Raw genomic sequence first — 16,288 nt, forward strand, 5'->3', positions numbered from 1 at the left:
GGTCCCTCCTGGTTGCCTTTTACCACTAGGAAGATAGAATCATCCATAGTCAGTGATACTGATCTCATCACTCCTGTTCACACATTTGCTTGATCCAACCGATGGAACCACCTTCAAACACTAACTAAAGTGTCTACCTGTAGTAGAAAATGAGAATGGTGCATCCATTCATTGGAGTGTGACACAACACCCGTGGAAGTCGACTGACCCCGAGCGAAGTCAAGCACAGAAAATACAACAAAAATTGTTTTCTTTCGTCGGGCCACATATTGATTTGCAGTTGGTAATGGTGATAGCAGGTGGTACTTGTCCCGTGGGGGAGAGGAGACAATGGGAGGGGTGTGCAGTAGTTTGCTGAAAGCGTGACAGCTTAAGAGAGGGGAGGCAACGGCGTCAGTGCATACTCGCATACACACCCACACAAGACAACAGTGCGGTTGCATGAAATACACACTAGCAAACATATGTGGAAGTAGTGATTTCATTTACAGGTTCAGAAAATGGAGTAAGAGGTGGTGAAGAAAAGATTGAAAGAGACATACCAATCCTTAAATGTAGGAGAAAAACACTACGAGGTACAAACGGTGTACGGTGAGGACTTATGGGGCCGAGAAATACGACCGTAGTAAAAATTAAGGAACTTGTGTATGTGAAGAGTAGGAGAGGAGAGATAGAGAGTGATTCTATGCTCAAATAATTTACGGTGCTTCAGTGTGTCTGTGTGCGCGCGAGTGGGCAGAGGAAGCAATGTCCAATCATTTTTTCTCTACTGTTTTGTTTCCCAATGGCGAGATGGAGCGAGCAAGAGCGTTGAGGAGGGCCATCAGGAGATGCTGCCAGTGGGGTTCTCGGAAGCCTGCTTGGCTCCTTCCGTCGACTTCGATGAATCAGTCGCAGCAGTACCTGGGTCTACCTCGTTGGAGGACTCTTGATGACCACCATTGTTGCTGCTACCGGAGACCTCATTGCCTCGGACTTTAACCTCGGCTGGAGAGGTAAAAAAAGTAGGAGAGCTCATGCGCCCTTCAACATCGTAAATTAACGATGCGTTGAGGCATTGCAGACAACAATGATTGTCTCCTATACTAGCGCTCTAAATGGTAATAGCTGTTTGGGCCGTTACTGGTATAAAAAGCTTCATAGCTCCAATTTGCGTAGGCCTCCACATATCCGCACTATAAAGCGATGATAAGGAGGCAAATTTGGCCATAAAGATCAAAAGAAAAATTTACACCTGTTTCACTCTTTGGGCGGGACTAAAAGTTTTCAGTCGAAGCATGGTGAAGAAGACACGAACACTGCGGAACAATTAAACAATATTGCCATCAAAAAGCCCCAACTTCAATGATTTGCAGTAGCACAACAATTGGAGGACAATAAACTTAACTGTTTCAGAGAACCCTTGATAATAACGCGGCGCTTAGTGATAGTCCAGTGGCAATTCAAACCGAGTAATAAGATTTAAGTGAGATTCTACAAATATTAAGCCACTTTGAAATTCACTTCCCTATAAAACGTGGTGACTGAACCGCATCCACCATAGACAAGAAACGTGAATTGTCAAAATGCGAACTTATGAACCAGTGCTACACACGGCTCCCGAAGGAAAAGTAGCCTGCTGTAACGAAACTGCGCGAAATCAATTGCCCCCTAACAGAGATCCTAAGCCAACAAAATGGGAGTTTAGAATCATGCATTAGTGGTGATTTACCAATCTGAAGTATTTTGTTCTGGTAACTAGCTGCAACGACCACCTAAAGAATTACAGCAAGCTCCCGATTTAAAACAGCTAGTGGGTGACGCATTTATTGGGGCAAAAAGGGAATGGAAAAGGCCTGGGAAAACTTTTGTCAATTGCTACTATAAATACGGTTATGTAGCCTATTTTTATGATTCTCACTCCATGTAGTAGCGCACAATAATGCGTCTCAAAAGGCAACTAATAGCGATGTGTTAAACAGATAGGGACAGTTTGGTTAAAAATGACAGTATCCGTAAAACTGTCGCCGCATTTTATGCCTGCATCGACACCTGCATAGATGTTTTTTAACAAGTACTACAAAACCTTTGATGCTGCCACTTACTAGAATGCTTGTGAGTAGAATCCTTGGATTGGACAGAAGAGGCGACAGTGGAGGTGGAGGGTTTATCACCAGCGGCCGACTGCAAGTGATCGGGCGGGTCGGAATCGAAGAGATGTGGTGGCAGGGGGTTGCCGTTGGGCAGTTTACCTCCAGACGCTCTCAGATCCCGAATCTCGTCGAATGCGCGGTCAAGGAGGCCTTGTCTCGGCGGCAGCCTATTGTTGGGGTTATATACGAGCATCCTGGACATGAGCGCAAGCAGATCAGCCGGTGTGTGGCGCGGAAAGAAGAGCTTCACCGGGCAGGATTGTACATCGGGGAAGTTGTAAGACTCGTACATGGGGTTCATGCTCGCAATGTCTTCTGCCGTTGGCGTCCCCAGTACACGAATCACTTTCACTAACTGGTCCACTGAATCGGCGCCTGTGAAGAGACACTGATGACGCAACATTTCGGCCAATACACATCCTGCGCCCCACGTATCGATAGCGCAAGTGTACATCTGCGCTCCGAACAGCAACTCCGGTGCTCGATAGTACCTACAGGCAGAAAAAACGTTTCGGAGCCGTGAGGCTCAACAACGAATTATGGAATTACTCTTTCCCCGTGTTTAGCAAGTTTTCTCCCGTTAATTAAAGTACGGACCTTGTTGCAGTCAAGATAGACCACTATGTAATGCTAGCACCCAGTAAGGAAAGAGACACTGTTAGATCAATCAAGCTGGCTTAGCAAAAAAAAACAGTAATGAAAATTTCGAAAGTAGTGAATAATAGTCGAAATCTCGTCCAGGGATCGAACCCGAGAGATAATGAAGCAAATCCTGCGGTAAAAAAAATTAAAGGGAAAGTCATCTAACGTATTGCCGAGGTCACAGCATAACTGCATAGTCTACTCGAAGGGCCAATTCGAGAACGCAAAAACGGGTTCACACGGTTTGTTAGTGCGTCTAGAGTGCAGGTGCTTACACGAGGTCAGATCGCATGCAACTCGGCTAGAGAACGACAGATTAAATAGGAAAAAAAGGAATGCACAATTCAATTAGGTCACCATTACAATCACTAGATTTCAATCGAGATATGATTAAGACCAACCATTTCTTATCTAATCGATATCACTGACGAAAAAGTAGTCACTAAAGCTACCCAAGAGAAATGCACCAACGAAGAGCATTCTACCAAAGCAATTACATCTAAAAGAGCCTACCGAGAAGAAATATAGGAGACGTTAGTTGTTCCAGGGACCATTTCCTTGGCACTGCCGAAGTCACATAGCTTCAGAACCATGGTCTGCTCATTAACAAGAAGATTTGAGGACTTAAGATCCCTATGACAAATTTGGTGACTGTGCAGATAGGCTAGAGCTTTGAGCATTTGATAGGTGAACAATTTGACAGTAAGTGGAGGAATGCTCATATTGCGTTGAAAGTACATGTAGACCAATTCACACAGACTGCCCGGAAAGCACTCGAGCACTAAATGCAAATACACATCCATATCCGCGCTTGGTGGCATATCCGTGCATACGCCTTCGCACGGCTGTTGCGAATTCCTCGACCGCGTGCGCGATGCGGAGGACGAAGTGGAAAAGTAGTAGTAGTAAAATTTAACCACGTTTGGATGCCTGTTGAGCTTTTGCATGATACTCAACTCCCGATTTTTGTAGCGTGGATCCTGTAGCACCCGCTTCACAGCAACTGATAATACAGTGCTGTCAGAGGAATTAGCAGTAGCAGATGAGGAGGACTTATCGTCGGCAGTCTTCGAGGGAGGCGGAGTGGTAAGAGTGGCCTTTTCAATCTGCCCGAAGGTACCCTGACCAATTGTGCCGGAGAAACTGAGGTGGATCGACACCGGGGTATTGTCTAAAGCATTTCTAGCCTGTACCACCAACTGCCGAGGCAAAGCTAGGCGTCCAGAAATCAAACTGGCGAAGGGACCGCCCACACGACTTGATTTATTATGAGCGGGTTTGGACGTATTATTGGCGTTGGTGTGATTACTGCCTTGCGTAGCTCCGCTATGCCGCGAAGCGAGACTCATATCGGAACTTCGTATGGGATGAAATCACACAAATGACAGAGACCTGCTGAGTTGATGACGGTTCAGATGATCTGCAAATCAAGACACGTAAGCGAACTACACTTTGACAAAGTACTTAAGAACTCCCCTCTGATCTCAAACAGCCTAAAATGTGCGCAGATACACCAGTTACTTATGAAAACTACGCATGAATACTAACAAAGTTCTGTACTTTCCGGATTTTGAAAGAAATAATATGGTCTAAGTTCATTTAGTAAGAAGGGTTCCAGGCCAATTATACGAGGAGCCTCCAAGTGATTTAAACACCTCACCAAGGCAGTTATTCCGACACATCAACCAAACCAAATCGCCTTCGAGCTCCTCTACCTGCTGATAAGGAGACACCACAATTAATAGTAAGACTAGACGCCAAGTCCAAAAAGCCCCGCAGCCCAATGACGGGCAATTCAAACAAATTCACAGGCAAAATTATGGCCCCAAACGCATTATTCGAATTGCACAATACCTTATCATATAATACATATTTCGGCTTTTTAATATATTAGAAAACAACATTAAATCGTGCATATTCAGCTTGCAGAAAATGAAATGTAGGTTGAATGACCCATTGATAAAAGAGCTTTCGAAAAAAAAAAGATAAAACTGTAATAAAAAAATTACTTTTAAGAAAAAGAGGGCGGTTTACTTTTTAGATGGTTTCCAAGCATCATTACCTCGTGGCTATGTTAGGCGCAGTAGATTCATTTTTGCATTATGCTGAGCAATTTACATTCACATTGCGAGTTAAACGTGTAATTTTCTGATAGTGTTTAGACTTTTGCATTTAAATTGCGGACTCAAATAAGTCTCTGTCTTTGTAAGTTTGCTCAGAGGCTTATCCCCCTGACCATACATGTAGCCTCTCAGCACTTTCCGCGTTATCAATAAGTTTTCTGCCATAGCACTATGCTTTCTTACACTTTTAAGAAAATCCCGGAATGCTGTAAATGTAAAATGACATAAAATAGGTCATAACCACTTTGGTTTCCTGGACCTTCTCAATCGTGACTGACACTTTCGCTGCTTTTTGAGATCCTAGAATCTTCGATTAAATAATTATGGCCTAAAATGATCTTAAAAAAAACTTTTGCTTAGGTGCAGGGGAGTTTGAAAACTATAAGCAAGTGTAACCCTTACGTTGTTTTAATGTACCGTTCAGGGAGGAGGCAATCGGGAAATTCGAGCCTCGTGGCTGGATGGTCCTCTCCCGTACCTACTGACTGCAGCTCCTCTCCTTCTTGAACATTGTATTTTCCCTCTCCATCTTGTCACCTTTAATAAATATGTCCAAAGCGAATCAACCTGGCTTGACTAAGAACGCTAGGAACAGGGAAGAGGAGACTGATGAGTCGCGCGTTTCACAAGACCCACGCTTAGATCCTAGAGTAAAAGTACAACCTGCGAGATGTAAACTACCAAATTGCTGCATTTAGTTCACGCTCTTTGCAATGAGATCAGCATTGAAAATTTCCTTATACTAAAAATTAAAGGGATTTAAAGGCGAATAAAGGATTTCGTGTAATACGATAGTGGTTTATCTCTCGGTTCTCGTGAGGCGCCACTTCTGTACTTCGAACTAGCCCCCTTGTACCTCGCTGGGTGGGCTGGCCTTTTGGGCCATGCCAATAGCCTAGACACCTTCTCTGTGCTAAATATATATATTCTGCACGAGTATTGTGTCTTCTTTCGTCTTCGGGGAGTCTTGGGCCGCTACATTCGCCACTTTGCAAGAATAGGTTTGAAAATGAATCGTTGCCTTACTTAACATCATGCTCAAGTCTGTAGGCCTCTTAGTACCTATGGGATTTAGTTCTGCTAGATAGCCTGCTTCACCAACATCTACGCTTTTTTTATATATTAATGATATATCGTCCCGAGCCCTCCCTGAAGACGAAGGAAGGCACAATACTCGGGCAGCATATATATATTCAGCACAGAGGTGTTTGGGCTGCTGGCATAGCCCGGAGGCCAGCCCACCCGGTGAGGTACAAGAAGGCAGATTCAAAAGTTCAAAAGTGGCGTTTCATCAATACCGAAAGATAAACCACCATCGTATTAAAAGTGATACATTTTTCTTTGTGCTGTTGTGATTTATAACAAATTTAATAAGGCCTTAAGAAACCACATCGGTAGCTAAAGTCGAACCCGATCTAGAGGTCAGCTGCAAAACGATAGTGTAGTGTAATACGATAGTGGTTTATCTCTCGGTTCTCGTGAGTCGCCACTTTCGTATTTTTAATTAGCCCCTTTGTACGTCGCTGGGTCGGCTGGCCTTTTGGGCCATGCCAATAGCCCAGACACCTTCTCTGTGCTGAATATATATATTCTGCCCGAGTATTTTGTCTTCTTTTGTCTTCAAGGAGTCTCAAAACGCTACATTTAGGTACCTCTAGACCTTACTACCAAACCTTCCTTTATGGTGAGGTAAAGTAATTTAGCTCTAGAGATGCCCAAATGTGTAATACCTTTGCAGATTATAAAGTCGCTTACATGTTATAAGATTTGTGTCGAATTTGGTAGATTCGCAAACTTTTTCTTATTATACTTCTTCAAACGGTAGTTTTGCCTTTTAAGTAGAATGTTTTTCAAGCGTTAAAATCCAAGTAGTGTCCAAAAGCGTGATAATTTGCATGTGATAGATGGTTTGTATGATGATTAGGGTCTGCCAATTTGTTGATACTTCACAAATTACTGCTTTTTGCACACTTCACCTTGGGTCTTTTAGGCTATTTACAAAAATGTGCCTGGGTACATGTTTGCGAAAATTGCTCAGTTATATTAAAATAAACAGGTACCTTTAACTTCCTTTTAGTGTTTTTTTTTTTCATTAGCCTATAGATCGCTCTTTCGAAATCTCTGGGGCACGTAGTACCCATTTTTCGTCCTCAAGGTCAGCTGTTTAAAATGCATGGGAGGTATTCTAACTCGCGAAGGAGATTGTTTTCTGAATCTGCAGTTGAAAAGGAGTATTTTAGGAGAAATGTTGAGCAACAACCTGTACAAGATATCTCGATAAACGTATTTTATCAACCACGTTCTATCACTGTCCTCTTCCTTATCGTAGTCGGTTTGACATATTTTGCCTTCACCCGGTTTGTTTGGTATCAGTGTTTTACTTCATTTTCTTCAGACCGGCGAATCTTCCACTTAGTGACTGTCTTTTTAATGGAGCAATTGTATCTATTACCGTTTTCCTCATAATCTCGACAATGATTATGCCAAATGGTGAGTTTGTTTTCCTTGACTGCTCTTAGAATTCGCTTTTGAGCTTTTCGGCTTGTTTCGTCTGCAGGTCCATTTGTTCGACCCCATCCGCTGGTTTGGAGGGTTGTCTTTGGTGCTAGTCTTCTGTACCTTCATAGTCTCGTATTTGTCCTCTTCTTGCGTCTGGAAGATGCCCGAAAAATTCTCTTTTATTTGGACCCTAGCTTGGAACGAATGCGCTACTCTGACATCCTGGACAAGGAATACGCTGTTAACTGTAGCCAGGTGTTTTGCATACCTAGCGTAATTTCTAATTCCTAGTATAGGTAACTTTAGAGCGCATCTGGAGTCACGTTGATGTTTTTGCTTTCGGCCACTTTTTTGGTTGGGTAGTAAAAGCTATTTTGTTGCGGCATTACTTCATGCTATGGACACTCTCCATTAACTGGGAGGTTACCGAAGTGGCTTTCTCGCACATTCTGCCCAACTTCCGGGAATGCTGGTGGGATAGCATCGTCCTCGACGTGTTGCTCTGCAACGGTCTCGGTATATTTTTTGGCATGCTTCTCTGTCAGTGGTTCCATGCACGCTCGTATCAGTGGGAATCCATCCGTGATATTCCCTCTAAACGCGGCAAACTCAAACGAGCCGTCCTCCAGTTCACTCCCGTTAGGTACGGTTTCTGATATACTTTCACAATTTACATTGACAATTGCCGTTTGATTCCATGGATTCGTGTAAGCTTGAATGCTGTTTAAATTTCGTAAAAAAGTGGAAGCTAATTTTATAGAATCTAATGTTTTATCTATACGTCGCTTTAGTTAGAGGATTAGTGTCTCAAAACTTTACTGATTACGTAATAGGACAGGAAAAATTCTTTTTAGCGCACTGAAGGGGTAGGAAGCTATGAGCGTAGGGAGGGGAGAACGCCATATCACTGAGGCGGTAACTGAAACTGCAATTAGTGCTTTGTTTGGTATAGTATTAGGAAATTTCATTTTGTGACATGTTTTCTGAGCATCGTTTTCCATGCATCCCGTAGCCATTCCTCCTTTTCGATCATAATGGGTCTTTGTGAATTACACCTGACTGAGTGATGTTGTGAGCTTACATCATAAGACCGTTTCGGTTGGGATTATTTTATGTCTCGCCCTCTGCATAGTAAATTTTAACGGGAGAGGGTCGATTCTTGAGAAGGCAGTAGTTCTAAAAGTTTGGACAGTATTGTAGAGATAGAACACCGCTCACCGTAGCAACGTTTCTCTAGAAACCGTATGTTCATCGTAGCACCCGTGGCCATAGAATAGGCATTCCACTCCTCCTCGTCGTCAAATAGTTTTTGCTCAAATTTTGGATCTGATATATGTAACGCTGGTGTGATTTTTATCGAACCTAATGCCTCTAGTGGTGCTGTAAGCGTGTTAAGATGGGATGGTATTTACAGCCTTGAATATAGTAGTTTCTTTCACTAAAAGTGAAGCAGCACTTTGAAATGGGTTAGCCTTTCCCGAAATGTGTCTTACCGCATACGTCTATTTCATCACCAACTTTCCTTCTTTCAGCTGGACTCCAACACACTGGTTGGACAGAAATTCTTCCTTTAAGCGAGTCATTCAACTTTCTGTGCTCATATTCTTCTGGCAGATGGCGGAGTTAAATATCTTCTGGCTGAAGCACGTTTTTATTGTCAGGCCGTCACACTTTCTCACCCAATTGCGAATCATCATTACTACCCTCTCCTCTGCCCCCGCCATCAGGTGCCACCATCGTATCTTAAGAAAACCCCACTTGACTGATGATAGTGTTCATTCCTTAGTTCTTGTTCATGGTTTATTGAAACCTCCTATTTTGTGTGCAACCCCGAAGATTTATGCTCTGCTGCTTTTTTCTACCATTTCATCGGCTTTTTGCATATCCACTTTTTCGGAAGCACTTTTCGATAAACAAGACCCATGGGACCGATTTTACGCATTTCTCATCTGTCTTTCCTTCTTAGCGTGATTATAACATTTATGTTTCGATTTAGTTCAGTGTCCATTCGTTTTATCTTGTCTCTGGTATTGTCTTTCCCCTGTGGTTAATGCCTACAATTCATCTCATTTTCTGCACGTCCGTCATTGCTTTTTTATTAAACGATCGCGTTTTGAATAACTTTTGAGTTACCTGCGCTGACTTGATGTAGTGGTTTAATTGACTTGGGCTCATCTGTCTTACAAGGCGTTTCAAGATTACACTAAAAATACTAGTTACCTGTTTGATCAGTTTATTGGCTGAAACTCCTCCGACTCCATTCCTATTTTAGATTGATTCAATGTCAACTATTTTCTTCCTTTCCTTTTGTTCATGCTATTACTGGTTACTCAATTATGGTTTTTTGGAGGTGTCTTAAAGTTTTGTGCATAAAAAGGGATGGTTTGTATTTCTCTACGGCCTAGCAGTTGAGATTCTTGGCTGGTACTTCCTTTTGCATAGACAACGATCCATTCTTTATTAATGTCAATACTTTTCGAACAAGTCACAGATGGCATGAATTTGCAAAAGGGAACCAACACTATTTATGTTTATATTTCCCAAGTAATTTGTGCCAAGGTTTAGTTTGCTCAAAGAATGATACCGTCTCTTCAAAAGTTCTTAGAAGTATGCAAGTGTTTCACTACCCACGATCTTTCTTTTCCACCTAATGTGCTTATCATGCTCTCTTACGCTTCTAGGCAATTCTATCATTACGTCACTGATGACCAGGTGACACGTGTCGGCTCCCAAATGTGGATTTTCACGTAAGTCCTAATGTCCTCTCTACTCTTCACTCGTGAAGTACTCTTTAACAGAAAAATCGGGCTGCTTTTTGTAGTGCCACAATGATCATCGAAACACTGGTTGCCTACAAATTGGGCAGCGAGGTGTTTGAAAAAGCTATCCTCCGCTACATCATTTACTGGCTTGTTTGGTTGGTTAGTTTCTTTTTTGCCCGGTTAATTTTGCTAATTGCATGCGCAAGCACACACTGATCCCTAGGAGCTTCTTCCTATGCTTTAGGTTGTCAGTAGTTTCCTGACTGTATGGGTTTGTCTACTCTTTGCCAAACGTTCAAAGTCGGAATCTGAAGATGAAGAGGCTTTTGACTCTGGAAATGTCATCTTGGACTCAGGAGTGATGCCAGAAAGAACCACGGAAGATGAACATGTGGGTTTTTTAACATTCACCTTTTCTCCATCATTTTTTTGGTCTTAATAGGCATGCAAGGCTTAAGCTGGCTCTGAGGCTTCATCACGTAAAGTTTTCATGTAAATTTAGCTTTGTTTGTTTGTTTAGGAAGTTCACCAAAGGAATGTACGATCACCTTTGGTTAGTCGCCCTGCCACAAGATCTCAGGATACCAAAAAAGCGAACTGAGTCATCCTGCTCACTTCTTCCCCTCCGCCAGCTTCATCTATGTTGCTGAAGTTCCAACTATTTCCGTGTTTTTTTTCTATATATTCGCCTAAACCGCACTCTATTTGGTGCTTTAAATCCATGTATGAGCAAATATTTATTATTATCTGAACGGAGAAGTTCTTTTACACAGTAACTGAAGCAGTTCAAGTCGGAAATGCTGGCATTTGAACATCGAGGTTGATGGAATCATGTGAATTTTGGATTGATGATGCCAAATCACTGGGTGGTTCCATCGTCTTCAGCACCCTCAAATAACTACCCACGAGCTGGGAATTCATTGGACATTGCTGGATTAGGGTTACAACTATCAACACGCAGGATTAGTCATTTCAACCAATGTCAGTTACGGTGGTGACTGTGAATCCCGCCAATTGGCATTCCGTGTTTACAAAGTGTAATTAGGTAAAATTTAGGCTATGTCGTTCATTTTGCTCCGGTTCTATGTAAGTCACGTCTGTTCAGTATTATTAAAGCCTGATTTTCTGGATTTTTGAGTGAATAGTGTGTTTGCATAAATAGTGCACGATTGAGGATTTGGTGTGCAGTTCTACTTAGTAATGGGGTAGTCGTTAATTCATCTTGTGGTTTATTTTATCACCTACATTTAAACTGGGAGTACACCTCGGACCGAATCATTATTTATCTGAGATACCATTTGACCAGATTTGCTCAAATCTCGTTTCCTGGCAGGCCAAAGTCGAATTGTATAATGATACAAATTGCGATAGTTCAGGATCTGATCAGCTACGGTTCATTTTTAAACTGTATATTATAGGCTCTAAAGATTTCGGGATTTTATCGTGAGATCCAAACGCACAAGTAACTCAGATGTGTCCCATCGTCTTCCATCACAGTGGAGTTTTATCAATAAGATGTGATAGCAAAGGTGACATTAAACGCTTCTGAGGTAGGCGTTCAAAAGTCTGTGGCACAATGTGGGGAACTGTATTCTTGCATACTACCTGCCAAAGTGAAGCAGTAAATCGAAATCTTAACTTGTCATGCCAGGAAAAAAGGAGTTTCAGTTTTTCTCTGATGAAGCAAATCGCGATCAGCTACCGTAGCAATGTTGCCGGTTCTATGCACCCACTCGTGAAACCGTCAAAGTAAGTGGGAATATGTCGGAGGTATCAGCCACGTCGCATACGCACAGAATTTGCAAGGCTCCAACTCGCAGCGCGGGTGTGCCTGCGAGTGCTTGCTTGCCTGATCAATGGCTTTGCTCCTCACTCCCTTTCGCCTCACACACACGATTCTCACACTTAGACGACAGTCCCACATCCCTAAAACTGGTGACTCCACCACGACCTTGTTAGCTGCTTTCCACTATTTAGTGGACCAGTCCATGCAGGCGCCATGTCGAGTCCACACCACCAAGGAGGATCGACAAGGCGTGACACCGTCCGTGCACCTTCATGAAGTCACATGCGCTGAACACGTGAGAGACGGGACACCGAAATGTAATGAGTGTTTGAGAGACGTGGTGGGAAAGCAGGCAACAGACAGACATGTTTAGGGGTCGTTCGCTCAGGTGACACAAAAGCAAATGAGATGGGATGGTGGAGTTGAATGACTCCTTCCTGTCAGGGCTCTTCTGGCAACATGCTTGCAACCACTGAGTTTTGACGGTAACGTCGAAGCCAGGCAAAGCCGAGCGATGTAATGGATGGATGGGATAGTTTAGCATCGCTCTCCATTGCAGTAAGCAATCTGCCAGAATGTGTCGAGGATGCGTGTTGTCGTCGTTGTTGTTGTTGAAGTTGGCGATAGGCGTGTTGTTGATGCTGTTGTCCGATTACGGAGGTCGAGGCGCAGGCCTCGACAACGGCTTAGCCTTGACCCCACCAATGGGTTGGCTGACGTGGCAGCGATTCCGCTGTCAGACGGATTGTGAGATGTACCCACAGGACTGCGTCAGCGAGGCGTTGGTGGTGCGACAGGCGCAGATGCTGGCGCACGACGGCTGGCTGGCCAGAGGCTACGAGTACATTATCATTGACGATTGCTGGCCCGCACACCAACGCGATCCTACATCCCACCGCCTCCAACCCGACCCCACCCGTTTTCCCCACGTGAGTGCCTGCTTTTCACTTTGCCTACCTCACCTTTCTCCCATCGCCCCCTCCTCTCCACTCCCCTCACGTGTCACGTGTCGCATCGCTCTCCAACCCCCCCGCTCCACCAACCGTGGATGCACACTATCTGTGCATCATCCGCTGTGCAGATGTCCTATCATCCCACCTGTCAGTCTTGCAAAGCGACTCCAGTATCCGTCACCTCAGTATTGGGTGTGGAGACACTGCAAGTTCAAACATGCGATGGTGTGCAAACATTTCTCTGCTCTATTGTGAACATCTACCACATGCCAGATAGGAGTACGTGTGACCAGCCCATTGGATGCGAAGTGAATTAGAATGCACGCGTGTGGAAGGAATTAGGAGTTCGTAAAGAACAGACACGTGAGACAGCTGGTTTGCCAGTGAGGTGGTAGTGGGTGAGTGGGTCGAGCGGGTGAGCGTGGCAAATGGCTGACCAGTGCCTCTCTCTCCATCTCTCTTCTCGTGCAACAGGGAATGAAGTGGCTGTCGGATTTCGTGCACTCATTGGGCCTCAAATTCGGCATCTACTTGGACTTCGGCACCAAGACGTGCGCCGGCTTTCCCGGCAGTTTGGACTTCCTTGAAGTGGATGCCGCCACCATGGCTGATTGGGGTGTCGACTACATCAAAATGGACGGATGCTACAGTGATCCAAAGGTCTCCACTGTTTTACGTATGAATGGAAGGTTTTCCTATGTCATCGAGTAATCCTGTTTCAAAAAGACTGTTTGGCACATTCACGTCAACATGTCAATGCAAACTAAATTGGATTTGTATCTACCTCTTATTCTTATCAGATTCAAGCTGATGGCTATGAGCAATTTGGACGATATTTGAATGCTACGAAACGTTCAATTGTCTTCGAATGTAGTTATCCTCTTTTTCAACCATGGAGAAAGGGTGTTTATTTGAATTGGACCCGTTTGGCGGAGAACTGCATCAAAATGAATGGGTGCTACACTGACTTTACCCTAGTATATTTTACCCATTCACTGCTGATGCTTAAACTAATACATTAAAGTTTGCAGGTCAATAAACATCTCCTTTATTCATTCCTGCAACAGATTCAACCCGACGGATATGCAATGTTTGAGCGCCTCTTGAATGCAACTAAACGACCGATAGTGTTTTCCTGCAGCTATCCTGCCTATCAGCACTGGTTTGATGGTGAAAAACTCAACTGGTCCCAGCTTGCTGAAAACTGTAACCTTTGGAGAATGCTGGATGACGTTCAGGTGAATTAAGCCTTACTTATAGGAAACCAAGCTTCTTAACATCGAAGTCAATGTAATCGCGATTCTGCGCATTTGCTTTTGCGGTTTCGTTTACTTCATGCAGGACTCGTGGGCATCAGTACTCTCGATAATGCGTGATTACGAGGCGCACCGAAAGACGTTGATCCCGGTGGCTGGACCAGGTCATTGGAATGACCTTGACATGCTTACAGGTGGAAATTTTGGGCTCTCGTGGGACGAGACCCGCGTGCAGATGGGTGTATGGGCGATGCACGCCTCTCCTCTCATAATCTCCCTCGACTTAGCCGCCGTCCGCCCCGAAGTCAAGGAGGTAAAGCTACATCCCCTTCCCTTTCCCCTGCCCCATCTTCTGTCATTTTCGCTTATCACACTAAACCTTGGCTCTACAGCTGCACTCAAAATTAGCGTCTTTTTGCATTGAGCTTGACACGGTCCATCGAAAACCTCCTCCATGTCTTTCGTGAATTACATAGATTCTCCAAGCACCGCTCGTCATTCGTGTAAGCCAGGACAAACTCGGCAAGCCAGCTGATCTTCTCATTCCCGTCGTTGGAATAAAGGTGTGTCAGAAGTTATTAATTAGTTCACCTCTCATGAAATCGACGTTAAAAAATCGTCAGTATATAAATCAGTGCCACCACACTTTAAATTGAATCAATAAAGAGTTGTCGGTGGATTAAATTGTGTTCTAGGTATGGAAACGAAAGTTGTCGGATTTCAACGCGGGTTGGGCGTTGGCATTTCTCAACTTAAGCGATGAAGGCGGCTCTCCGAGGGCCCTCGTTATCAGCCTGCAAGAACTGGGAATCCCACCAAACGGTGATTCTGGATGCACATTCAATTTGATCGACGCTTTCACAGGATCGAATCTCCTTACCACAAACTCAGCCGAAGCCTTTGAAGTCCGCATAAATCCTAGTGGAATAGTTATGCTCATTGTACAGCCACTCTGATGAACATCGGGGCTTCTCATCCATCACTATTATTTTCCACAAATTCTGCTCTCACAAAGACCCTATTTCATTCGATCTTATCCAAATCCTATTTAATTCGTAATGTGCAATCTTTAAATCATTTACATATTAAACCTGCATATGCGAATTCACACATCACTTTCCTGATTATTCGTATAATGATGTTAACACCGGGGTTTTGAAGTGGCCAGCTTTTGTGGCAAAAGATGAAACTTAAAAACGACAATAAGGATGGCAAAGGGCGTACCATTTAAGTAACTTGAATCATTGAAAAAGGAAAATGGTATTAAAATTGGCGATGGAGTGTCAAACAGCAGCTGGACTTAAGCCTAAGAAAAGGGCTGGACAATAAGCATGACGATTCCACTGGGGTTGACATGTACTTCGAAGGGTTCCGTGGCGTTTGTAATGATAAAATCGGTTCCAGTGAAGGCATCGGTGAGTTTGAAAAGTCCTTCGTCAGAGATACCGGTATTTTTAAGGTTAAGTATAATGCGTTGAGGGAATCCTGCATCGTCGCTGAGGTCAAGAAAAGCAAGTGCCCAACCACCATTGAAGTCAGTTAATGAGCGCTTCCAAATCTGACAGAGTGGGATAGAACGGTAAGGAATTTATGCAAGTGGCTTTATACCCTTAAAAATGTGTTGGACAGGTGCACCAACCTTAATCCCCGCAATGGGATCCAGCTGGTCCGCTGGCTTGCCCAATTTGTCCTGGTTCACGCGAATCACGAGTTCCGCCTGGAGGACCTTAAGTTAAATGAAGAAAAAGAACAACTCTGAAACCTCAGAATGACAAACGATGTTGATATTAAAGGGGGTTACATTGCTAAGAAGAATGATAGGAAAGGATGGTTTCCCTACCTCTTTGTGGTCGGGAGGCATGGTAGCCAAATCGACGGAGAGTATGAGAGGAGTGGCGTGCATCGCCCACATGCCCATCTGCACGCGCGTCTCGTCCAATGACAGCCCAAAATTCCCACCAAGTAGCATGTCAAGGTCATTCCAATGACCCGGTCCAGCCACCGGGATCAGTGTCTTACGATGCGCTTCATATTGTGACATGATCGACCGCAGTGACTGCCAGCTATCCTAGATACGATGCTCAAATTAGTATTTATTTCCCCTCACTTGAATGTCCTCCAGAAGGCGCCACAGA

The 16,288-nt window shown here is 43.9% G+C and overlaps 4 protein-coding genes across 4 annotated transcripts; 2 read left to right on the forward strand and 2 right to left on the reverse strand. All coding sequences in view use genetic code 11, as the record gives it.

The window, feature by feature from the left end:
• Positions 1–823: 823 nt before the first annotated feature.
• EGR_08023 (Glycogen synthase kinase-3 alpha) lies at positions 824–4,123 on the reverse strand (the record flags this gene model as incomplete). Its single annotated transcript, XM_024497272.1, has 3 exons — positions 824–987; positions 2,085–2,623; positions 3,288–4,123. The coding sequence occupies 3 exons, from the start codon at positions 4,121–4,123 to the stop codon at positions 824–826; spliced, it is 1,539 nt and encodes a 512-aa protein (XP_024348335.1).
• A 2,943-nt stretch (positions 4,124–7,066) lies between these two features.
• EGR_08024 (Phosphatidylserine synthase) lies at positions 7,067–10,759 on the forward strand (the record flags this gene model as incomplete). The annotated part of the gene is made up of 9 exons (XM_024497273.1): positions 7,067–7,254; positions 7,293–7,387; positions 7,455–7,651; positions 7,693–8,039; positions 8,929–9,123; positions 10,078–10,143; positions 10,218–10,317; positions 10,403–10,549; positions 10,679–10,759. 9 exons carry the CDS (start codon positions 7,067–7,069, stop codon positions 10,757–10,759), a joined length of 1,416 nt encoding a protein of 471 aa, XP_024348336.1.
• Positions 10,760–12,519: 1,760 nt separating this feature from the next.
• On the forward strand, positions 12,520–15,109 carry EGR_08025 (Alpha-N-acetylgalactosaminidase; the record flags this gene model as incomplete). Its single annotated transcript, XM_024497274.1, has 6 exons — positions 12,520–12,873; positions 13,372–13,557; positions 13,965–14,135; positions 14,158–14,466; positions 14,630–14,716; positions 14,849–15,109. 6 exons carry the CDS (start codon positions 12,520–12,522, stop codon positions 15,107–15,109), a joined length of 1,368 nt encoding a protein of 455 aa, XP_024348337.1.
• Positions 15,110–15,459: 350 nt separating this feature from the next.
• Positions 15,460–16,194, reverse strand: EGR_08026 (Alpha-N-acetylgalactosaminidase; the record flags this gene model as incomplete). The annotated part of the gene is made up of 3 exons (XM_024497275.1): positions 15,460–15,711; positions 15,793–15,879; positions 15,994–16,194. 3 exons carry the CDS (start codon positions 16,192–16,194, stop codon positions 15,460–15,462), a joined length of 540 nt encoding a protein of 179 aa, XP_024348338.1.
• Positions 16,195–16,288: the final 94 nt, after the last annotated feature.

Source organism: Echinococcus granulosus (genome assembly GCF_000524195.1).
Source record: "Echinococcus granulosus chromosome Unknown EG_S00093, whole genome shotgun sequence".
Classification (NCBI taxonomy): Eukaryota; Metazoa; Platyhelminthes; class Cestoda; order Cyclophyllidea; family Taeniidae; genus Echinococcus; species Echinococcus granulosus.